Source organism: Nycticebus coucang, chromosome 10 (genome assembly GCF_027406575.1).
Source record: "Nycticebus coucang isolate mNycCou1 chromosome 10, mNycCou1.pri, whole genome shotgun sequence".
In the NCBI taxonomy this organism is placed as follows: Eukaryota; Metazoa; Chordata; class Mammalia; order Primates; family Lorisidae; genus Nycticebus; species Nycticebus coucang.
In genome coordinates, this window is record NC_069789.1 from 89,611,772 (window position 1) to 89,637,926 (window position 26,155).

The following is a 26,155-nucleotide window of genomic DNA, read 5'->3' on the forward strand; positions in this document are numbered from 1 at the left end:
TAGTACACAAAAATGTGTGCACAAAATGTGTACACAAAAATAGTGATAGCTCTATTTATGTAGAAAAAATCAATCCCCTTAAACCAGTGTTTGCAAAATTACAAAAGTATTTCTTACCTGCTATTTCCTCATTAACCTTCAGCTGTTACTGTAAATTTCTGACAGGCACAATTAAGAAACATGGAGATTTAAATGTGCCCACTGGGCTCGGCCCCTATAGCTCAGCCGCTAGGGTGCCAGCCACGTACACCAGTGCTGGCGGGTTCGAGCCCAGCCCGGGCCTGCCAAACAACAATGGCAACTAAAAAATAGCCAGGCATTGTGGTGGGCACCTGTAGTGCCAGCTACTTGGGAGACTGAGGCAAGAGAATCGCTTAAGCCCAAGAGTTTGAGGTTGCTGTGAGCTTTGACGCCACTGCACTCTACCTAGGATGACAGCTTGAGACTTTGGAAAGAAAGAAAGAAAGAAAGAGAGAGAGAGAGAGAGAGAAAGGTGCCCACTGAAACTAACTTCTAAGATTACAAAAAACACTCATATGCTCAAGACTCTATAAATATGCTACTTTAAAAGGGGAAAGAATTTAACTTGATGTTACTTTAAATACATGTGCATACATATATATTTACATGTGATATATAGGGATATAATATGTAAAATATATAGTATATACAACATGTATGCTTACATATACATTCGCACATACAAATGAACATAAATCTATATTTACCTATCTATCCATCTAACCATATATCTGTAATAAAATCAGGTAAACTCAAGGGTGAGGACGGTTATGATTGGCTTTTCAAAAAAGACTCTCCATGTACTCCATACTAATATGAAATCAATATATAAACAATTACATGCTCATAAGAACAATAAAATACTGATATAGTCCAGTTTGGGGGTAGAGGGAGGTGGGAGGGAAGAGGGGAGAGGACGTTTGGCAGAAGGAGGGAGGGCATGAGGCGGGATGTCACCTAACGCGCACATGGTGAGGGTGTATATAACACCCCCCTGGGAGAGTGGCTCTTCTACAAATGGAACTGCACCCTGGAAGTGAGAAAAATGTACCTCAAAATTGTACCCTCATATTAATTTGAAAAAATAAAAAAAAATACTCTGAAAAACCCAAAAAGACTCTCCAAATGATTGTCTTAAGAAGTCAGCTTCCATTGCTGTGGTTAAAATAATCCTGCTGTCTTCCTTTTAGAACCAAGAATTTGATTCTACGTGTGTTTGTTTCACACACTCGCGATTTTTTTGTCCAGTGAGATTACAGGCAGTTGGAGGAACATACCACACTTCCTACCTGAGCAGAACCTGCTCCAGCTGCTGCTGAGCTTCAACTCGCCAGACCTCAGGGGTCAGCAACCCAACAGAGGTGCTGTGTATCAGGCCTGTTCGCAGCTCTTCTCACACATTAACCTGTCTACTCCCCCAGAAAACCCTATTTTATGGATGAGGAAGCTATAGCTCCGAAGAGGTAAGCAATTTTCCAAGGGTCCTTTATAACAGGCTGTGAAGCCGGGAGTCAACCCCACGTCATCTGGCAGCGGGGCCTCTCACTGCCCACTACGTGGCCTCCTCCAGCTTCGTCTTCTCCACCTGTAACCAGGGAGAAATCCCACCTTTCAATGACATCACACATGAAAACTACTAGCATTGGGACTGGCATAAAATAAGTGCTCAAAAAAGGATTAAGGAAACCAAACAAACCTCGGAAAGCCTCCAACAGTACTTTTTCCTTTCTCTACAGCTTTTGTACTGAAGTGCTGAGTGGTACTGAAATGATATGATTCTGTGTGGGATATTGAGACCATTTGGGGTTACTTAATTACTCAAGTAATAGAAATGCTTATAAAGATATGTAATTAGTATTCATTTACCACATGCAAAATAACCTTTCAACATGAACAAATTTATATGCCAAGTGCTTTCTTTTGTATGTCAAAGTAAAGCAAATTCTCATGGTGGAGTGAATACAAGTAGTTTAATATGGTCTCACATGTCCCTGGAAGCTTGAATAAATTCTCTACAATTGAGAGCCAGTTAAAGGGTCTATAATGTACACAAGTAGATAGATTTATGTTGGATCAAGCTCTTTCAGAAATCCATGTAATTGGGGTCTCCCTGTTTGCATATCCCAGAGGATTAAAATCCTAAAATAAAGACAATGTGCTATGTATTATACAAATATGGCCATCACCATTAAAAGACTGAAGTGGTCTACTGCATGATTGCAGGTATTCTTGGTAAAGCAAAAACCTTCCCTTCATAAACACGTTTTCTTGTTGCCAATATACTTAACTTGCGTCCACAAAAAGGGAATTTCCCTACCCCTCAAAAAACACGGTTTCTGGGCGTGGTGGCTCACACCTGTAGTCCTAGCACTCTGAGAAGCTGAGGCAGGTGGATTGCTTGAGCTCATGAGTTCGAGACCAGCCTGAGCAAAAGCAAGAACCCTGTCTCTACTAAAAAATAGACAAACTGAGGTTAAGAGGATCACTTGAGCCCAAGTTGGAGGTTGCTGTGAGCTATGACGCCACAACACTCTACCCAGGGTGACAGCTTGGGACTCTGTATCAAAAATAAATAAATAAATAAAAATTAAGAAGATAAAAATTGTAGTTTCTGAGTCTGTGTGAGGCACACACAGATTTTTTTCTTTGGGATATTATGCATGTTCATTTCTTAGTAGCACTAAGGAATAAAATATTGATGATGCCAAAAGACATCAAGAGTCAATATTCTAAAACTGTCAGTGACCTAAGGAGACTATGTTTCTCTGGTCTAAGTGAGCCAGAGCTCATTTTAAAGTCTGATTGTAACGTGGAATTCTGCAGAGTTCACAGCACATAGCATTCTGATGATACTCGCCAGCTTTTGAGGGTTGCAGCAGGCAGCAGACTGCATTCCTAGTACGCTCTCACTTAAAATCTGCCTGCAAAGGCCAGCAACAATTTTCTAATTCGTTTATCTTGCCTTCCCCTAAAGATTTCAAGATCATGCTTCAAACTTTACTGGAGTTATAAATCATACTTTTACCTTCACGTGACTAGTATTCAACAGAGCCAGAGTCTTTAAGGTTTGTCTGCTGGATGTATTAATAGTACGTTCCTGAAATATAAAATGGCTGCTACACACACTAGTGGTTAGTAAAACTCAAAAATGTAACATTTCTTTCTCAATTAATTTGAGCAAAGAATGTTCATAAAATGTATACTGCTTTTGGTCCAGGAACTGATTTGCAAATAAACAGAGTCAGCAATGGAAACTGTAGAAACAGACAAAACAAAACCCGCGTTCATAAATGTACATTTTGAAGTCAATTCTCTCACAGTCTTTGCCTTCTGCAAGATTTTTGAAGATTGGGAATAAGTTGCATTAAGTTCATGATTTATAGCTGCTCTAATTTCACTTCTTCAGCCGTTGAACGAAAATCTCTTAACTCCTCTGGAATATTTCTCCTCTTTGTTACAGACCAGCGTTGCATCACTACCTAAGAAGGCACTTCACTGCAATCATGTGGTGGCAGCCATTTGTTTATAGTCAAGTGAAGGGAAAAAAGTGGACAATCTTTGCCACTGCAAATATGCTAGCCCAGTTCTTTGGGCCCTAACAAAACAGAAAGTATAGGAGGTTAGGGACTGGATTGCTTGGACAAAAAAGTAAAAAAGTGCGAATCCACACAACATGAAGCCAAACTAAGTGAGGCTATCTTCCCTAATTCGCAATGAACTGAGGTCAACTCAATTTTTATCTCAGCCGCAAACTGGGAAGGAGGAGAGAGCGAAAAAGGAAACTCCACAACTTGGTTAGATCCTGCTTTTCACACAAGATTGTATGACTGAGAGCTGCACAGGATGCTTCCAGATTAGAAGGCCAAAAATCCAGAGGGAAATATCGTGGGCCCACCCCTCATATCTATGTCAAAAAAAGTATTTCAACCTGGGACATAGCTGTAGTACACACAAGTGAATGTTAAAATTGCACTGTTTTCCATTTAAGATAAAAAGACGGCTTTAATTCTTGAGTTAGTAGCGTGATAAAGATTTGCTCAGAAGCCACATGCATGCCATGTAGCTTTCACTCACTTTTTCAACAGTTTACTGAGTGGCCTTCTATGGGCTAATATCAAACAAAATAGAAAGAGACTGTCCCTGCCTTCAACTAGCATATATTCTATCTGGAGGAAAAATTCAAATATGTGAAATACCAGTTAAGGTAGTTAACATCTCATTGCAAAACTAGAAAAGGGCATCAGATAACTGACATTTTCCTAACAGGAAATACAAGTGCTAAAAATTTAACAAAGGAAAAAAATTGTCTTTGCAGGCTGGCACTATGCTTCAGAGCATAGGGGTTGAGTTAGGAAAAAAACCTGGGTTCTGTCATTTAATAAAATATAAAGTAATATGCTTAACCCGAGCCTTAATTTCATCATCAATAAGATGGGAATGACAATAATATCTACAATATTGAGTTATTATAAGAAACCAATACATTATATGTGAAAGCATTTTATAATCTGTAAGAAGCTATAAAAAGATTATATTAAATATTTCAATGGAGAAGATGGTAGAGGAAATCAGACCAAACTCTTAATATTAATGTGGAAAGGTAGAAATGGTTAGGAGGTTGTGAAGGATGATAATTAACTTTTTCTTTACATGCTCTTGATGGTTTGAACTTCATAATGCTTGTGCATTAATCTTGCAACAAAAAATTAAAAATACATACATATTAGCTGACAGATATGGGATATCAGAAAATAACTGTAAACACTCTTATCTTATAAGTATATAGAAACAGGCGTCAGTCCCCATTTCAATTTGAGAACTTCTCAAGTCATAAAAATTTGCCAAGCTCGGGAATGATAACCAACTGAAACAGTGTTTCCTTTCCACAGCATTTCAAAATAGAGCAAATTTTGTAGTCACTCAAAACCATCTGTTGATTCAGTAATCACTTCAGTCAACAACTTTTGAAATCAGCAATTGAAATAATGTTAGTTCCTCAGCCTTTGGAACTAATATTATTATGTTAGAAGTCCAGCCTTTGTCATGTCTAACTTTGTTTTTGAGGGTCCAACACATTTCAAGTATTCAACAGACAACTTCACCAACGTAGGAAAAGTCATCAAGCCACTGCCACATCGATACCAAGGACTTTCCACATCAGCATGACAGAGTTTTTAGACTGAACTTGGTCACTGATTAGAATTCCTAACATTATACACAAGCATGAGCTCTTTGAGGGCAGGAGTCAGATCTTCATCTTTATAAGCGGAGTCTCCGGTATTGTAACTAGCATATGAGTAGGAAAGACTAAATATTTATTGGAAAAAAATAACTCAAAAACACTTCAGTCAGCTGGAAGCCCAAGGAGATGAACATAGATTCTAAGGGGAACACAACCTTTATAGCTGTTTCTGGAGAAAATCCCCTAAGATGTTTCAAAAACTGTGAAATTAAGTATAAATGTAAGTTTCTTCACTAAAACATCATAAAATCCCTATCTGGTGTAGGTAGAACCATTTGAGAGAATATAGATGTATGAACTAAGACGAAAATCATGGAGCAGTCTAATCAGAACAACCTTTCACTTAACAAAAATTTCCAAGGCATGTTTCTTGGCTATAAATAGAAATAGGCAAAAGACAGGTTTTCACTCATTTGTTCTCGAAGTCACTTATACCTGGAATGCTGGATTCCAGGCTGACTATTGGCTCATAGGCTCATGGCTTCTTTGTGAGGATTCAATGAGAGTAAATACACAGACACTTTAAAAGGGGGGAAGTTAGTATCCACATGTAATAAGACTATCAGATTGTATTTAGTCACACGTAACACTATTTTTAAAAATATGCAAGTAGTGACGGGAGAAACAGGGAATTGAGTCATACTGGGCTTGCTCAAGCACCATGGAACAGGCTTGAAGACATAAATACGCAACAAAAGTACAGCGATAGGAAGTAACTCTTCTGATTTTTATTGATGACTTAAGTCTCCCCTTGAATAATGGATCGGCTGCGACTCTCTTTGTGCCATCCTCAGATGCTAGATAATTCATTTTTATATCATTCAATCTTCTTCACAAGATAATCCTTTCAATCTTTTCAGGGGTGTGTTAATTCAAGAGAAGCCATTTTATGGACAACAAACCCTTTAAGACAGTTCCCACTTGAAGCTTTTTGAAATATTTAATCCACCACATACAAAAGAGGTATATCTTTGTACTCCTAAAGAGTCTTGCAGAAGGCCAGTAGAAATGAATTGCTTTAGCTATAGTTCTTTCAAGAATGCTAAGTCTCTCGGTTTGATTAGTCAAATTAAATCTGGAAGCTACCTAGAAATGTTCTCACATCTTGATCTCTGGAAGGGCAATTAATCACACTCGTGTTTGAGGCAACTCTAACTTTAATTAGAATTCTGTGGAAGGAAATTCAGAGAAACGTATATTCAGAATATTCAACAGAATAAATAATTGAAAACAGCCACAGTGGGGGATTGGGGGGAGTAGATGCCAGTGGGGCTGGTATCTTATAACCTCTGGTCAAGCGGTACTTGGCAAATTTCAACAGGTTTAGTTAACCAGCGATAGAACTAAACAGCAGAGTAACAGGCAAACAAAACAAAAGCTCTTAAAACAGAATCAGGAATTACCAGTGAGAGGCAATGTTAGACCTAACAGCATGGATTGACCAGAGGCAATTTGTTAGGAGACCAGCGTGGCTATTTCATCGTGGATGCTTGAAATCCAAATTTTAACGTTTCTTTAGGTCAAGCTATAGCACAGCCTCAGAGAGCCAGCCAAAATAGCTGAGGGAAACTAGGGAGGGCACATGTGGAACTAATTACTCACGGAGAGGCCATGACAAAGAACATTTCTCCAGACTTTTCATGGGGGCTTCACTTTCAGGAAGTTGCTATAATTACTGTTCAAGTCTAGAGCAGCCTGCAAGCCGCTGACAGATCCAAGAGACCAGGGGAGGAGGGCAGAGAGGGAAGGGGGAGGGGGAGAATGGGGGAGGGAAAAGGGGAGGAGAGGGGGAGAGACACAGACAGAGAGGGAAACTTATCTGCCCTCTCTGACTGGTGAAATACCAGAAAATAAAGTACCACAGGAAGACTGAAAAAGGTTTCCAAATGAGCTCTGCCTCTCAGTGTTCAACTTTCTGTTTACTATTTTATCTCCCCTCTATCTTCAAATTACTTTCCTCAGCCCGGGCTGGACAGTAAATTTGTACTTGTACACTAGCTCACTTTCAGTTGGCCACAGCAGAACTGTACATCTTGACTCTTTTTTTACAGCTTTTCCATACTGGGGCCCACTTCCTGCCCGGTTGAGGAAAAAAATCTGGCCTGAAGATGAAATGACTGCTTAACATTACACTAAAACATCTGGTACCATTTTATGCACAGACCCATGTCTGAGAGCAGGCGATGCTAGCGGTCTCTCCAGCGGCACAGCGCATACCCAAACCTCCCCAGGGTGACATCATCCCATATATGGACTCTCCAGCCCAGCCCTCCCCCTTTTCCTGGTCCTAAATTCATTGCCAGTTCCCCAGTCTGCAGCAAATGTGCCACGTCAAGACTGGAAATCACAGCCCTTGAGTGTGTGTCCCAGTCAGTGCAGCAGAAACCAGGGGGGAAAGGCGAACGCAGCCCCTGGAGCAGGAAGGGAGGCTTTTCCCCAGGACTGGGCGAGGATTTCAAGGAAGCTTCTGGACATCCTGCTCCGTCGCCCCAGTGTTCAGACTACCTGTTCAGGACAATGCCGTTGTACAGTAGTCTGCACATTGGTTAGACTGGGCAAGGCAGAGCGACGCCACCGACGGCTGGGGACAAAGTGAGCTGTTGCCAAGGAGAAGACATTTGTTCGCTCCTTTTTTCAATCTCATACCCAGTGTTTTTCTTCACAGGTTTTGCACACTAGGGACCAAGAAGCCCTCAGGGACACTGCCGAGAAAAGACTGCCGGAGTGAAGACCAGCGGGGTAAGGCCTCTGACTGCTCCCCTGGTCTGTGACCAGGGTGCCTGGGTGGGAAGCCCGGGATTTGTGTTCACATGCGAGAGAAACCCAGGTCCATGTGTGATGGATAGAGATGGATTTAATTTTAAAAGAGCAACAGTGTGGTGTAAATAACAAGTTTTTTAGGCTTTTTGATTTCCGAAGATTGATAATTCAAGTGTTTCCTTAAGTTTAGAGGTTTTCCCACTCCAAAATGAAATCTGAAAAAACTCACTCCAGGTACTTAAGAGCAACCTAACAAGGAGAGTTTCGCATTGTTCAAATTAATAATTCAGAGACTTAAAAACTCATATGGATGAGGGCTGCATGGACAACCTTAAATATACCAGGACTGAATCCATTTTGCCCCAAAGGAAAGACTATTTGCTGTTTTTTAAATGCGATACAGTCCGTGCTTTTCTGAATATTTACTGACATTGCATAAATACCAGAAATGATGGTACCTCACAATAAAAGAACCACCTTCCAAGTTTTGCCCACCAGACAATGAAGATGGGACTTTCCCAGAGATGAGCTCTGGGCACCATAATTTACTGAGTCAGCAACTGAATAAACCAGGGAATAGAAACCGTTATTTTTAGATATCTCAATATATATCTCTGTATTATGTCTTTTAAAAATCCAGGAGTGCTTGATAATTGCTGCTCAGTTGAGCCCTCTTTGCTGTGTTTTTTGCAATGCCTCTACTTCTCTGAGCATTTAAAATGATAAGGTACTTTGTCTAGAAACCTACTGATAAAAAAAGAATTTGTAAACGAAGGCAGAAGTTTTCCTTGATCAGTATCCAGCTGTCCTGGAGGTGAAGGAGGGTGGGAGAGGGGGAGGAAAGTGGGAGGGCAGAAAACCCTGAAGCTGAGTGAAATCCTAATAGAGAAAATAATATAATCGGGGGGGGGGGGGACAATGTGATCTACACTGAACTGTAGAGGTGGATCTCCCTTAAAGAAAGGTCTGAAAAAATACTGCCTCACCCCTCCTTCCCTCAACCCCTACTTATTTCTACCCTCTTCACAACTTTATAATGAAAACATATGCTCTTCTATAGGCTTCTAGGAAAAAGAAATATAATTTCTTTTGTACTCCTTTAAAATCTAGAAAGTTAACAGGGGTTCCTGAACAAATCTTTTCCTAAATGCTACAATTCAAAAAGTGACACAAATTCACTTTGGCAAAACAACTTAACTACAAAAGGTTCCCCCAGTTTTTTTCTTTTGTCAAAACAATTTATTTAAAAAATGACCCTCTGATCACCCTAAAACTGACATAAAGAACACGTAAGTGTTCCCATCTATTCATGGTTTTTAGTCGAAATATAAACAGGAAGGAGAAATGTAGCTATCTTCACTTAGATGTTCCAATAAAGTTGTTCTTTCATTTTCTATTTTTACTTGGAGAGTTCCATATTAATAATCTTTAAAAGAGTAAATGAGATTTGTCTATATCGGTTCTTCAGTTCTTTGACAGTGGAAAAGTAAAAAAAAAAAAAAAAAGCCTGTTAGGCAATGAACAGGAATTTATTTTATCAAAAAATATATTTTTACTAATATATTTTAACTAACTTGCTAAAGAAAAAGATATTACAAAGTACTTAGTCAATATTTAAGTTTTCTCAAATTTTCTGGGTTTATTTTTTTTTCATTTATTTCTGAGTCAGCACCTGAATAAACCAGGGAGTAGAAACCGTATCTGTAGATATCTCCATCTATATCTCTGTATTATGTCTTTTAAAAATCCAATCTAGAAATAATTGGATTTCATAATTTGCTTCTATTTCATGTATACTCGCATTTCATTTAAATTTCTCTCAAGTTACATGGGTTTTTTTGTTTGCAAGAAACTAGTCCCTCCTGGTTCCTCACCTCTTTTTTTCCCCACAGGATGACTTTTAGTCTGGAGATAGAAGGGACGTAAAGTACCCCTGCCATAACCACGAGGAGTAGCGACATAAGAATCACGTTAAGGGGAACTGAGGAGCCCTGCCCATACTCAGTGAAGTCCTAACAGCCCGTTTTTTAAAGAAAACTCTTAACAAATGTAAAGAAATAGTACTTACATTGAAATTGTGTGAGTGAAATTAAAGATCAGAAGTAAAAGCTCATTTTTTAAGCCTTTGCTGATTAAAGGCAGGATGGTAGGTTATGCGCTGGTCAGTAGGTTCACATTTATATACATGTATTGTAAAACAAGCAAATCTACCTCCAGGGTAATTAGACTAATGTTGAATTTTATTTTGATATTACTTTATAAGGAGATATATATAAAAATTTTAGGAATCATGGAATCTATTCCAGAGGAAACTAACCAGCAGTCAACATCTTCAACTAAAACTGCCCTTGGATATAATGGTAAATGTAAGTATTAAAACTAAATACTGTACATGGTCATAAAGAGAAAATAGTTTGCAGAAGATGGTCCAAACTGCATTTCACAGAAATTTTGTAATTATTTTTCATTTCAGCATATGGATGATTGATAAATTTGACTAGTACTGGGTAAAAAGAATTTTTCCTCCATCTAAGAGAAAGGAAATCAGACCCTTAGCTTCCACATACTGATTTCTTAATTGGAAAAGATCACTATAAAGCAGTGTACTTGGATTTTTCAGACCTATTTCTCTTTTAAGCCATAGATCTCAAAATCAAAGCAAGTTTGTTTACAATGGGACAGAGTTTCACAGTGATAACTTTTCCTGCACCAAGTCAATAGGCTTAATATCCTTCCTGCCTGGCATTCAGGCTTTCGGCCCAGATAATATGTTTATGTTTTCAAAAGACCAAAATATACTATCTACCCCCACCTCTCGCCTACAGACCACCCAAGTATTTCACTCTGTGGGAACGAGTTTAGGCATAAAAATCCTAATGAAAGAATTTTTCCCATTTTTTGGGTTGAAGTCTTAAGCTGATACAAAAAGTACAACTTGATAATGTAAAAAAATTAACTCATCTACAAGCATCTATATTCACTAAAGAGAAGCCAAAATTTTTCAATACTCTATAAAGGATCTGCTCTTTAAAAAACAATTCATTTTACTCTTCTGTAAGGAGAATAGCCCAACCATCAGAGTAGTGTTCAAATAAAAATGAAGAGACCATCACTCAGAAATCCTGGCTTAAAATAACTAGAAGGTCAGACTTTAACCTGAGACAGGAAATTCCTGAGTTAAGATTGAAACTTTCTTACTTCAAATTCTTTTTTTACTTTGGTGTCCTGCAAATCACACAGATATAAATATTTACCCATTTCCAAAGATCACTTATTAAGAATTTTTTATAAGTTTTAGTAAATAGAGATAATGAAGGAAGTTAAAGAAAATAATTAAATTTTGTATTTCCTGACTTATCACGCAACCCATTTCCTTGAGTTGCTTTGGTTCAATTTTACTGCAGAAAACTTAAAAGATAATTATTTGCTTGCGTTTTTTTCCTTAAGAAATAAAAGACAAAAAGAAACAAGGCATAATAACCATATTAAAAATTATATGGTATGATAATAACATAAGTAGCTCTTTCACATTTTAGCTACTTTTTTAAGTAATAATAAACTAATAGCCACCCTACATTTTGGGAAATAGAAAAAAAGTCTTAAAATGTTTTTTAGTCTTTCATTTTTTTTAACAAGCTCAGGGGCAGGTTCAGCATAACTATGAAGTATGCATACACTGCGTACGCACACTATTTACATTTTTAAAATCTGTTAGAAACTTAAGTGATACAAAAGCCTTATGAGTAGAAAAATCATTTTCAGCAATATTTTTTCTTCCCTAAAAAACTGTTATGGGTTTTCTAAAAGAAAAATGTGTATATCTTGCTTTAATAAAACTGCTTCATATTAAAGCATAACATACAAACTCACAAATATTTCTTTTTATTCTTTCAGGTTGCATGCATCACTCCTTAAATTGAGCAGAGGTAACTGGATCAAATAATTTTTGGGAGAGAGAGGAAAAGCTATACAGAATTATGATAATTCTTAATTAAGCAGTATACTTTTGTAAGGGAATCACTCTCTAATTACTTTCTGCTGCAGTGAATGCAGCAACAATAACAGAGTATTTTAAGGTATTTATTTTTTGCACACTCTGACCTTGTAATTATTAAAAAAGCAGCCATATTTACTCATGTTTTTTATTCTGTCAAGAAAAGGAAAAAGTTCCCCGACTCTAAAGTGATAGCCAGAAATAGAAGCAGAAATTTATTTTCTTGAAAAATTACATAAATACATAGAAAATTACACTTTTCAACTCTTTGTTAAAACATCAACATATCTGATTACCACACAAAAATTCAGATTTGTAGAAAACTGGCATTTTTTCACAGTCTCTAAAAACTGTTTTGCTTTTCATAAAGTTTCGATTTGCTATTTTCTCAGAATTTTATAATTAAAGGTAAATAACAAACTATTGGTTTTCCTTAAAGTTCTTTAAAAAACCTAAGTATACACTCCTTGGACAATAATATGTGTGTGTGTGTGTGTTTAGGAAATCCTACTTACTGGAATTTAGACTATTTGGATATTTTGATTTTAAAAGGGGAGAACAATTTGTTTAATACCTTTACAGATATAAATTGATAATTTATATCATAATAATCAGTAAAATTATTCTCGAGTCATCAGAATTAAATTTTATATCTGAATATTTAATATGATGGGCATTTTATTATACAGATTATAAGAAAATTCTCCAAAAGGTCTGGTTTTAATTTTTGAATGATAAATTAACATCCACCCTATAGTATGGAAGCCAGAAAAAAGTCTATTGCCCAAAATTAATTTGAAAATGAAATTTTCCTTTTCTGTGTTTAAGGTACTACTTTGTAACTGTATGTACTATGTCCACAATGTCCTCCGAACATTAAAAATGTACCTGTGTTTTTCCCTTTTTGATGTCTACTTTATGACCTTTTAATTCATAGCATGGCCCTGTGGTTAATTAAGTGATAGATAATGTAAACTCACAACTGCCTTTGATTTTCAGATCCATACTTAGACACTTTGCATTTAAAAGGAAAATGAGAAATTTGATTAAGTTCTTTATTGTTTAATCTAGTATTAGTAAAAATGTATTCCCATGTAAAATCCCATTATCAAAGCATCAGATACCAAAGTCGGCTAGTCTGGTTGCCAAATACATTAAACTCGTGAATTATTTTGAAAATGGCTGTCGTTTCCATGTAAATGGTAATTTTCTTTTTCACAGGCAAGGTTATGGTTCTTATCTACTACAAGAAACATGTATAAACATAGTCTTTTATCTTTAACTTCAGTATTAAAGTATGCATTTTTTGCAAAGAGGAAAAACATCTGGTTCAATTACTCTGAACCCTGACTGCATGTGGGCCAGTAATAATATGAATTGAATTGAAGAATAAACCTCGTGTTTAATCTTTTATTTCCTTAAAATTTTAATGTGAGTTTTCTATGACACATATTACCCATGTTAGCACATTTGGAACAAATGTATAAGTGTATTTTCTGAATAAAGTCAAAAGTCTAACTTGTTTTTAGTTCCATAATGTTTTAATGTTTAATTCTGTTGTGTGTTTTTCTCCCTTTCCCCCTTACTCTCCAAAATCACCAAACCTGGAAAACAGGCTGATTGTATCTGTCTATGAGCAAAGGAAACCTGAAGGAACCAAGGGCCTGGCTGGACAGAGTTGTCATGTGTCTGCCTGTCTACACTTGCTGTGCAGAACATCCGCTCACCTGTACAGCAGGCACAGACAGGCAGTCACATGACAACCCAGCCTGAATGACAACCAGCCATTGAGAGAGAGCAGCCCTCACACCATAGCATCTACACCAAGAGCTACAGCCAAAATGAGGGGCTTGGGGCCTGGGGGTTTAATCTGTTGGTTTAATACTTAACTCGTGTGTATTCATATTATTATTTCTATTTTGATTCGAATATTAAAACCCACCAAAAGTAAAGTGAGTGGTGCCTATGAAATATAATAAAACCCATTTCTGAAAATGTTCCTGTGCTTTCTATAGTTCTCTTTTCCTAACTGTTGTCAGTAAATCACTACCCTTGACATTTATGATATACAGCCTTGGAGAACCCCATATCAGTATAAAGAAGTCAATATAACAAAATAATACATCCTCCTAATGCTTGATAAAGAATAAATTATTCTAATATTTTGAATCCATAAACTAAGTACAGTTTTCTGTATTGTGACTTTATTTTAAGGGGCAGGGGGATGGAGAGAGAAAGGAGAAAAAAGAAGAAAGGATAATATTCAGAGGATCAAGTACTTTGAGTTAATAAACTCTGCAAGTTTGGGTCTGGGTAAATCATAGTGAAAAGAGTATAAACAAATTTCCAACAGAATTTCCAAAGGTATTAAAATAATTGCTGCTTCTCTTTGTTATAGGAAATGGTGAAGTTGAAACTACACTATTTCCAAGTGTGTTGATATGCACAGACTTCCTACTGTGTCGCTGTTTAACTGAGAAGGGGCTACAGTTTTAAAAGTGGAATTTTGAGAGCCAGTGCATCCCCTTGGAGCATTTGCTTCCATTTACTGTAAACTTTCAAACTCCTGAGATGTTTAGGCAATTTAATATTTTCAAAAGCACAAGGAAAGTGGCTAACAGATATGCAATGTTATCATACTGTATCTTTTGAGAAAAACTTCAGTTTACACACAGTTAACTAAAGTGGAATTATCAGGGCTGGTTTTGTATATGAATGTTTCAAAAAGTGAGAAGATGGCTAAAATTTGAAACTTGCCAACTTTGATTTGGTTCAGTAACATATTTTAACTTCAGTATTTAAAATTAATTTTCATCTTTCTTAGAAAGAGTCTGACCAAGCTTAAAAAAATCATAATACCAAATGGTCTATGAAGCGAATGTATGATGCCCCATGATCATATCAATGTATACAGTTATGATTTAATTAAAAAAAATCATAATACAAGGCTACTAAAAACTACTCTTTAAAATTTCATAAGTAGACGTTTTACATCTATTTTTCATACAGTTATTTCATTTTTTTAATGTAAGATTTAGTCTTAAGGCTAAGAGCCCCCTTGGGGTTTAAAATTTCTGATATGGCGATATGTTAGCAAAACCTGACACTACAATTTCTTTAAGGAAAAAAATTGTGTGATGGGGCAAAACTATGAAGGGGAAAGTATGATTAATCTAAACGTCTCGCATTTAAACAATTTCATCTTATGTAAATACGTCACCTGCTAAAATTCACTGCTGCTTCTGCCAGATGCATTGTGCAACAATAAGGCTTTTTCCCTTAAATAAAAGCCCATGGCTAGCAAATAAAGCCCTAAATGATACTTCGCAAAATGTAAAATATATAACGAGAAGACAGTACAGAAATGTCTCATGGAATACTGACATAGTTCTAACCAATTTTAAATACTTTATACAACCTGCTGCAAATGCTGCCTATGGGAGTTCATGCATAGAATCATCCTGGAACCTGCAGAGCAATCTCAGCAGGGTGCTTGACACTCCCAGAATGAGACAAGAAATATAAAGGGTATATTCCAATATAAACTTTTGAGTAGGACAAACAATGTACATAAGGGAGTGGGTTTGAATCTAAGTGCATTTTTTTTTCTTTTTTTTTTATTGTTGGGGATTCATTGAGGGTACAATAAGCCAGGTTACACTGATTCTAAGTGCATTTTTAATAAATGTGTAAAATGATTTGCCATCACAGATTATTGAGTAATTTTTTTTTCAAAATTATAAATCTTCAGATAATGCCAGAACATGGCAATGTCTGCATAAAGTAATCCTAGGTTAAAAAGCTTAACATGAGATAGTTTCTGTATATAAAAAACAGTTCTGATCACGAACAATTTTCAATAACATAAATAGGTTAAAGTTCAATATTCATAGGGATGTTTTTATAGAAATACCTTAGTTTTGACCAATGAAAACAGCTCAAGAAGGACTGTGAAGAGTTTCACAGGGTCAATGCTGACCATCTCCACCACAAGGAGCACGCAGATGTAGCAGAAAATATGCACAATCTTAAAAAGTCGAAGTGAAAATGGAAAGAGCGCTGAGGACTTCTATGAATCTTAGTCTCGATTTTGACCATCCAGGGATATAACTGTCACTTTGTTTCCTCTCACTGAATTTACATTTGTCATCTGTTCTAACTACACAATAAAAACAATACTAAGTAAATATCCCTATAAGGGAGTTATATAATCTCCTTATCAAGCTATCCAAACACTTCAACCCACAAAAATGAGGCCTGTAATTTCTTAAGAGTCCAAAGAATGTCCTTATTGCAGTGCAGATGGTGGATTTTCTTCAATCATGTAAGGTTAGTACATTTCCATTGGAAATGCTTCTGTTGTATTATTCTAGTTTCTTAGGAGTATCCCATTATGATTTTAATCTTAACATTGGACTACAGAAATAGAATAAATATTGACTGAGTGCTTTCATTATACATAAATTAGCAGTTCCCTTTCTTTAGAGATTTTAACTATCTTTGTTAAAAGTTATTACATTTGTATTATTTTATACATTTCTCATTGATTTTAAGAAAAATAAAGCTCTTTTCTCTTCGAATCAGAGTATTCTATGTTCCCAAAATTCGTATTTTAAACATATATTAAAGAAAGGCCACTTTTTCTAAATCACATTTTAAAGAATTACTGTAAAATTAAAATTATCTAGACCAAAAATCCTTTTAAAATGAGTTTCTGTTTTATCTTCCCACTTTGCTCTTTTCTAAATCCCTCCTAAGAATGGGGCAACATATTTGCAATGGGGGAAAATAACATTGGGAAATTTATTTTCTGCTTAAATAATCTTTAATCCAGGAAGTCACATTTATATAGTGAGAGGAGAAAAAAAATCCATTCACCTTTAATGATGAAAATTAACAAAATTCTGTGGCAATCTACCTCCAAGAGTAACTTTACCCTGAAATTCGATAACTTAATTAAGGCACTTGATATGCCAAAACATGATGCATTATTGTGCTACATTTATTCATTCACTGTCTCAATCACATCTTTATTCAATTTTTATTTAACTAGTGCCTCCTGTCAGTACTGCATTCCCTGGTGGCAGAATAATAAACTAAACAATGGCTCCTGGTCACAAAAGACTTACAGTTTGTAGGAATACTTAGCACATGTGATGAGTATTCATGTCAATTTTCACCTGCTGAAAAATCTCTTAAATCCATTCATTTTTATCAATTTCCATCAATCCACTCCAGCCCAAGCTATCATTATCTCTTACACAGACCACCCGGTTTGCGTTCTTTCAATCCATTCTCCACAAGATAACCAAAGGGATTTGTAAAAACATTATAATCTGGGCGGCGCCTGTGGCTCAGTGAGTAGGGTGCTGGCCCCATATACCAAGGGTGGTGGGTTCAAACCCACCCCCAGCCAAACTGTAACAAAAAAATAGCCGGTTGTTGTGGCGGTTGCCTGTAGTCCCAACTGCTCGGGAGGCTGAGGCAAGAGAATTACTTAAGCCCAAGAGCTGGAGGTTGCTGTGAGTCCTGTGATGTCATGGCACTCTACCAAAGGCGGTAAAGTTAGACTCTGTCTCTACAAACCCCCCACCCCAAAATTATAATCTGATCATGTGATTCTCCAGTTTAAATTCAAAGAGAATGGTGCCTTTACTTATAATCCTAGCACTTGGGAGGCCAAACTGGGAGGATCATTTGTGGTTATGTGTTTGAAACCAACTTGGGCAACATAGTGAGACCTTATCTCTACCAAAAAAAAAAAAAAAAAAAATTAGCCATATATGTTGGTGCATGCTTCTAGTCACAGTTACTCTAGTCTCCAGTTACTCAGGAGACTAAGGCAGGAGGATCTCTTAAGCCCAGGAATTTGAGGTTACAATGACCTATGATCATATCATTGTACTCCAGTCTGGGTGAGAGAGCAAGACCTTTGTCTCTAAAAAAAAAAAAAGAGAGAGAAAAAAGATAAAAACAACAAACAACAAAAAACACTTCCTAAGAACAAAACCCTATCTTTCAAGTCCCTTTCTTTCTTTGTTCCAGTCACACTGGGCTTAATTCTGTCCCTTGAATTGATCAGCCTCAATTTTGTCATAAGACATTAACACAAATCTTCTCTAACTCTCCAATTTAAAGTCCCCTATCCTCTGACTTCCATCTCAGATACTTTCTACGTCAGCAAATCACTGGCTTTGTTTTCTTCACAGTCTGTAATCAGCATCTGATAGGCCTTCCTGTTTGTATGTTTTCTTTATAGGGAAATACCCTTTGTAAGGGAAGGTACCATGAATTCCTTGCTAACCATTTCATCCTTAGTGACTAGGATAGTGCCTGGTACATAACAGGTACTTACAGATATTTTCCAGGAAATGTTCAGAAAATTAAGAGCTTTTAAGAGCCCAACACTGATTCTGCACAGCTGGCTAAGTTACTCATTGTCTTTGAGCCTTGGATTTCATCACTAAAATGGATAATGTAAACAGAGTGCTCAGTGTCTGCTAAACTGCAAATACTCCACACAGTTAATCATTAAGATGACCATCATCATCGAGATCATCGTTCAGAAGGAAAGCAGGCTTCAGGAGTGTAAGCAGATATGATGAACAGGAGGAATGCTGTTTACAACCACAACTACTGGATAGGAAGCCTCTTGTTACCTGGAAGGCCATTTGGTTTGGTTAAGCATTTTGACTAGTCCGTACATGCAAAGGAGCCTGCAGTGAAGGCCAGACCAGATGCTGAGAAATAAGCTGACATATATAATGGAGTAAGAAGCATTTGAGTTTGGGGCAATCCAGACTGATAGCATTGAAGGGGAGACAGGAGGGTGGAGGAAGATTAAAGCCAATACACTGTTCTGGGCTGGGCCAGCCAAAGGCTAGAGCTGCTAGTGACACATCCAAGAGGGATGTCCACAGGCTAAAAACTGCTTTGCAGAAGGACATCTAATATTCTGTCTGAGGTTATTTGAATGGCTATATTTCTTCCCCAAATCCTTGGATATTCCTACAAATATCCTTGTGTTATTATTCTGATAGACATCAAAGGAGCTAAATATCATCCATCTCAGAGCACAATAGGGTGCATATGGACACACAAGTTTGTATGTCTCTGCCCTTATCCCCCACCCCCCACAAACAGCTATCTTCTCACCACCATACAGGCCTCAGGATGCTCACACTGGTACAGCGTCCTCTGGAGGATGAAGCTGAGAAAAGATTCATGCAACCTCTAGAAATGACCACAGGGACATTTGCATAGGAAATTCCAGAGTCTGGGGATCCTGCAGCAAAACATAGAGATAGAGGCAGCAGGCCTTGGGAAAATCCCTTTGGTGATTATTTATGAAGTCTAAATCTGTGAAAGATGTTTTACTTCTTTCTTTCTTTTTTTTTTTAAGAAATAGGATCTCATTCTGTCACCCAGGCTAGAATACAGGAACCCGATCATAGCTCACTTTTCTATTTTGTTGTTAAAATTTCCTTGTTCTATGAAATGATGATTAGATAGTAGATGTTTAATTCTTTTTTATTTTTTTAAGAGAGAAGGTCTCACTCTGTCACCCAGATTGGAGTGCAGTGGCATGATCATAGCTCATTGTAACCTCAAATTCCTGGGCTCAAGTGATCCTCCCATCTAAGCCTCCTAAGTAGTGGCAATTACAAGTGTGCACCACCATACCCAGCTAATTTTTAATCTATTTGGGGGTAGAAATGGGGTCTCACTCTTGTTCAAGCTGGTCATGAACTCCTAGCCACAAGCAGTCCTCCCAGCTCAGAGTGCTAGGATTATAGGAGTAAGCTACCACGGCTGGCCCCTTATTTCTTTCTATATTGAATTTTCTTAGAATAATGTCATAGAATAACATACAGCCAAATAGATAAACTGTGTCAACTGTAACCACACTGTATTATAAAAATATTATGTGGAAACATAACATAGCCTAGGAAACATAACGTATCCTAGGCCCGTAGCCTAGAAAGGTGGAAATCTTTCTATTAAAGTCATCTATCAGAAACATTACAAAGAAATGATTGTCTTGTAGAGTACTAGTTCAAAAACTACAGTTTATGGATGCTTCAGAGGGTTAATGTATACATTCAAAATCAAAGAGTAGGGCAGATAGACCCCTATTTAGGATGGGGAGAAAGTAGAAAAATGCTGGTGGCCTTACTATTGCAGTCATGCCAACCTTAGCTTAAAATCATTATGCATGATATTGTGCTAGTGCCCCTGCCATCTTGATTAGGTAACATACAGTATGGTATCATCATCTGTAGCTCTTGATTAAGATGTAGGAGAGACTACAGGCTAGAGAGGAGACAACACGGAAAATATCACTAAAGAAATGGGATCTGAGTTTCTTTTTGTTGTCTGAACCTTATCATTTTCTGCCAAGAAAACCTAGGTCCCATATGTCCTATCTTACAACATGACATAACAAAAATTTGGAAATTAGAAGATGTGTGAGTCAGATGACATTACTGTGGGAGGGTAATGTTACTTTTCATGGCAAAAATAAATATACCAGTGTGATGCCAGGGGCATTTATTAATATTAATATATGATTATTCAGAGTGCTAAAAGCATCCTATTGAAGTGATTCATTGAGCAATGTTCCCCATTTGATAAGTGGGAAGACGGAGGCTCAGGGAGGTGAAGTTACTTGCCCTGGCACCTACAGCCAATCATAATAACCCACACCTTTCAGGGCACCAGATAGATGTGCCATAAGGTCTTTTTTTTTTGGCCGGGGTGGGTTTGAACCTACCACCTCCAGCATATGGGACCGGCATCCTACCCCTTTGACCCACAGGCGCCGCCCACCATAAAGTCTTTGATCAATTAATGTTATCTGAAAAACAGTTTGAGTCATTGCCTTTTAAGCACAAATACATTTTATAACTCATCTATATTTATTACAAACCTGTCAAAAGTTAAAACAATATTATGTTCATTTGATATGCTATTTATTAAATAGTCATTTAGATTATAGTGAAAATACAACAGTCTTATTATGTAATGAAGTAGGAAGAAGACAGAACACATTAAAAAATAGGACGATCCTCTATGAAAATTTGAATAGAAATTTATCATTGAATAAATGAATGAATGGACAATTAACATGATATTTCCTGTGTCACATTTGCTTAAGAAAGGTAAATTGTCATGTAACTGGATTTCCAAAGAGTATAGGTGCTGACGTGTGTATACAACCACTCAATTTACCCACAAGGTTTCTTCAAAAACTGAGTCAGAATTCAAGCTTGTTTTCACAAAGGTACATGCTAAATTTGAGGTTCTTGGCCTGGGCACAGTGGCTTATGCCTGTAACACTAGCACTCTGGGATGCTGAGGTGGGAGGATCCCTTGAGCTCAGGAGTCTGACACCAGTCTGAGCAAGAGTAAGACCCAATCTCTACTAAAAATAGAAAAAATTGGCCAGGCTTAGTGGCATGTGCCTGTAGTCTGAGCTAACTGAGAGTTTGAGGTCGGAGGATCACTTGAACTCAGCAATTTGAGGTTGCTGTGAGCTAGGCTGATGCCACAGCACTCTAGTCTGGGCAAGAGAGTGAGACTTTGTTAACTAGTTAATTAATTAATTTGGGATTCTTGAGACTGTCCACAGAACTGTGTTTAATCCATATGTAATAAGACCTTTATGTAACCCAAGCATCATTTAAAACACTGCTGTTCAAGGATAAGTGTTCAAGAGACCAGAGATGGATTATGATTCTAATCCCCACCCTCCTGACATGCTCTGCTTGACCTTCTTCCCCATACCCTCCCTTCCAGGTCCCTCCCAGCAGACACTTGTTAAATACCAGCAAAGACCAAGGATCAGTATTATCCCCTCCCTTCTGCCCTGACAGTAGGCTCAGTGACAGTCTGCAGTGACGGGAAACTCTGCCAAAAGGAGCAAAGGGAGCAGGGTAGAGAGCCACCGTGGTGAGGAGTGAAGAGCAATGAATAAGGATGGCTCTGGTGGATAAGGCTCTGCCCTGCTGATGCAAATGATCTGACAGTTTGAAGACTGTGGTCATTCTTGAGTCAGACATTAACATTTTGAAGATTCCCTGTCTTGTTTCTTGCAAAATCTGAGTTCTGAACAGGTAATGGTAGCTGACAACTCAAGCGTAGCTGTGTATAGCCCTCAGATGTGCTATCTTGACTGAGAGTGTTCCTCACCACTAAGCACAACCCAGCTCACATCTCACCTGGGTCACTATTGAGAGTCTCCCAGCTGGTACCGTCTTCTACTTTGCCACTCTTGCTCCATCTGTGCACACAACCAGTCCCACATCACAGACACCCTGGCAGCTGGAGTAATCTTTTTAAACCATTGAACCAATCGTCCCACAACCTACCAGAATACTCCAGTGGTTTCACAACTGTAGTACCTCCGATTTTATTTCCTGCCTCCCTCTCCCTCCCACCCCCAGCCAAGGGCCTTCTGTCGGCTCCCATTCCTGGGGATTTCATACTTACTATTCCCTTAGCTTGGAATGTTCTTCAACAAAATCTTCTGCATAACACATCATTTCAGCCTCTGCTCAAGCACTACTTTCTCCTCATCTAAAGGCCCCTCCTTCATCACTTTCTCACTCATTGACTCATCTTATTTTAGTCCAAGTACTTAATATCTGATATTATTAGCATTCTTTCTCATTGGTTCCATAGAGCGGCAGCCTTGTCTGTTAATCCCTTGTTCCTGAAATGAGCCACCCTCTGCACATATACCTTCAATAAAATGTTCATGACACTCTGCTAACATTTAACTCTACACACTGATTTTCTATTTGTTGTAATCAAGTATTTGTGAGGGTGCTTCAGCAGCAGCAAATCTGTAAAAAGTTATCCTTAGTCTTGGGAGGAGAGGAGAAGATGAGCAGTGACCATACATGCACCAAGCTCTCAAGTCTTCTTCCTTCCCCACAGGGATCATCATATGCCTCTAGTGGGCTTATTTCAGGACCCTCAATGTCATGCTAGAGAACTCTAAAGCCACACTCCAATAGCAGTAGAGACTCCAGAGTCTCCCACATCTCTGGAATAGGACAACACTGAGATGCCTGGAAATCATCTTAATAAATTCTCTGTGGGGTGAGGTTGACTTGGACAACACCAGGCATCTCTGGGAATCTTGCCCACATGTGTGGTTGACAGCATAGAGTCCGGAGCCCAACAGTCTACGTTCACATTTCTGTTTTGCCACCAACTAGCTATGTGACCACGGCAAGTTATTTTTCCTTGACAACATGAAATGTTCTGCAATAAGGGAAACTGAGTCTTGTACAAATTACTTTTCAAAAGGTTGTTGTGGGTTTTTTTTTAGTTTTCTTATCTGAAAAATAAAGACAGTAATAGTACTCATAATACGTACATAATACCTATGTTACCACCTATGTTTATGGTGGTCACATAGGTTAAGTGAGTTAATACAAAAACTGACTATTACTATTATGATTCCTCAGTTTAACCTTTGCATCCCCATGTATAGCTAAGAAAAGCCCCAAGACTGACATGTGTTTAGATATACATAAATGATCATCTAAATTCTTGGGAAAAAATATATCTAAGAGAAGATATCTTACAGCAATGGAATATAAAGATGACAAACTATTTACTGATTTTTATATCTAGAGAAGTGTCTCACAGTTCCCCAAGCCGTGATCTTTAAAGCCAGAGCTTTCCACAGGAATGACAGGGATCTCTAAGCAGCCAGTAATGGAAAGAAACCATAGCTACTCCTCACACTGTGACTATCACAATGGACAATTCTACTTTAGACTCTGGTCAATGATATAAAAATTTAACTATAAGCTCTTAAATAGCAATTTTGTTTGGACATTTCTACAGAATTTGATTTCCTTCGCTGCAGTAAATTCAGTGGCAGTCAAGCAATCATAACAGTATTTTTGCAACACACCATTACCCACAAAACTCCTGGGAAATGGAAAGAACTATGAGGCATGAAACTGTCCCTCCAACAATTGATGAAGGTACCTTGTAATATTTTCAAAAGAACTCAGGCCAAGATAGGAAGGACTCAACTCTGAACCCCCCCACCTGCCACATAGCCAAATGAAATTAAGACAACCTCACCTGCACATAGATTTACCATTATAGAGTATTTTTATCTAATGTCTGCATGTTGCACAGCAGTACCGGAAAATCCTCCAGTCAGACTAGAGATATTAAAATGTTAAAAATATAGTTTAATTTCTATCTGTATGCTCCCAAATTTATTGAATCACTTTATAGTGTTTATATGGCCCTGTAAGAGCAATATGACTTTTTTTGCACTTTTATAATAATCGATTTACACGAGTAGTTGGTTATAGGACTAAAACTTACTAACATCTAACAAGAACCAGAACACCACAATTACCATAATCCATGCTTTTACCTAGATATCAAGTTCTCAAGAACAAAATCAATATTTATTTGGGACTCACTTGAACACTAGTGTTGTAGCCATGCTCAGAGGCCTTTCACTTGAGACAGATATCACAGCAATAATTCCAACAATTCTTTATTAACTCTGTATCTGTATTATTAATTTTACTCTTCGGATGTTTTACGACCTTGCGTCTTTTCAACACATTATTTAAGGAAAATTACTTTCCCATACCAGTACCTTGGTGCTATTACAAGGAAGGAAGTTCCCAACTCCTAATCCCTAACTCCATTTCTTCAGGTAAACAAACACAAGACTGCACCAAACAAATAAACAGGAAGAAAATTGGAGGGGGATATTGTAAAATTTCAAATTTATGAAGAAAAAAACAGTGCTTTTTAAAAAAAAAAAAAAATTCTATGCTAAATCTCATTGAAAGAGAACCACTGGTGTCTTGATGCTATCACATTAATATCAATGAATGAAAAATTAGAAACACATCACTGAGAAAACTGCATCACTCTCTGTGGCTTACCTCATCATCTTTATACCAAGACAAGCTTTCTGCAGTAAGGACGAACCAGTATCCCTTGGAGCCCCCTTTCATGATGCCAATGTTGCTGATGGTCAGCCACCCCTTGCGAATCACCTGCAAAAGAGCAGAAATTGGCAGAGGTGTTGAGCTTAACATAAGCCAGTGGAGACTAAAAGTCCTTAAATGAAGTTAAAAACAAGATTTTAATTGCAATAAGGGCAGTATCATTCTTCCAAAGCTCAAGATCTACTGAGCTTTTTTTAAAAAAAAATTATCTTCCAAAAGAGCAGAAGACTGGAAGGAAATCTCTCCCATCATTAATGAATGAAATAAAAAATCTGAGACTTATAGGGATGGTGAAGTCAGAGTGACCGAAACGGACGGGATTGAAATGAGGCAGACTAACAGACTTGTGCCAGGCGTATTTATGGCATTGCTGCTACAATTAAACATATTTAGTTGACTGGATGAACAATAGACTTTCCATGCCCGATGCCTCTTTTCCTCTTCCAAACTACTGGCCTATTTGTTTGTCTGGTTTGTAGCTCATTAGGATTTCCACCAGAGACTAGCCAGCAATGGGTAAAGAGAAGAAACTCAATCCAACCAATTAGCTCCTTGTCAATGGCCCTCAAATAAGACCGGTTGAGGGAGAAAGCTGAAATAATAAACTAAAATGAAAAGTCTGGTGTTTTTTTTTAAATGGCCATGATTTATCCATCTACTTCTGGTTGTTCTCTGCTATACTAATAAAAAAAGAACATACAAACATGTAGTATCTTCATAAAAATCTTTATACAGCTTTTAAATTTTAAAACATCAACAACTGGGATTACAGATTTGATGGAAATGATTTATAAATAGCATTTAAGAAAAAATGTATTTTTTTCTCACAGTTGCTATAAAGTTAAATTCTGTTTTCTAGATGGCATAGTTTACCACGTCCTCTATGCTAAATAACTCTGTCATTGTAGAACTATAAATGTAATGCTATATGGAATTGTGTGATACTGTCTTCAATGTCAAAAAAAAAACATTCAATATTCCAGAGATTGTGAAATATTAAAAAATTATTTATTGAATGACTGTCAGTTACTAAAGTAAGATGAAAATGCCCTAATTTCATGAAAATTAAATCTGATTTCATTTTTATGTTGCTAGTAAGTTTTCTAGTTAAAGAAAGAAGGCCAATCCCGGGGG

General features: G+C 37.4%; 1 protein-coding gene and 1 long non-coding RNA gene across 6 annotated transcripts in view; one reads left to right on the forward strand and one right to left on the reverse strand.

Moving 5' to 3' along the window:
- The window catches only part of DNM3 (dynamin 3), a 600,651-nt gene that overhangs the window by 244,892 nt on the left and 329,604 nt on the right, over positions 1–26,155 (reverse strand). For all 3 annotated transcript variants that reach the window (XM_053604810.1, XM_053604809.1, XM_053604811.1), the window contains one exon: positions 24,956–25,069. In XM_053604810.1, the coding sequence (XP_053460785.1) occupies positions 24,956–25,069 (114 nt within the window). The remainder of the gene's footprint in view (positions 1–24,955; positions 25,070–26,155) is intronic.
- LOC128595809 (uncharacterized) lies at positions 7,602–14,016 on the forward strand. Of its 3 annotated transcripts, XR_008382989.1 has the most exons (5): positions 7,602–7,855; positions 7,929–8,002; positions 10,287–10,389; positions 11,918–11,949; positions 13,633–14,016. It is a non-coding gene; the product is annotated as an uncharacterized LOC128595809 (long non-coding RNA). The 3 variants fall into 3 exon arrangements; XR_008382988.1 differs by having other exon boundaries at positions 7,602–8,002; XR_008382987.1 differs by having other exon boundaries at positions 7,602–8,002; positions 10,309–10,389.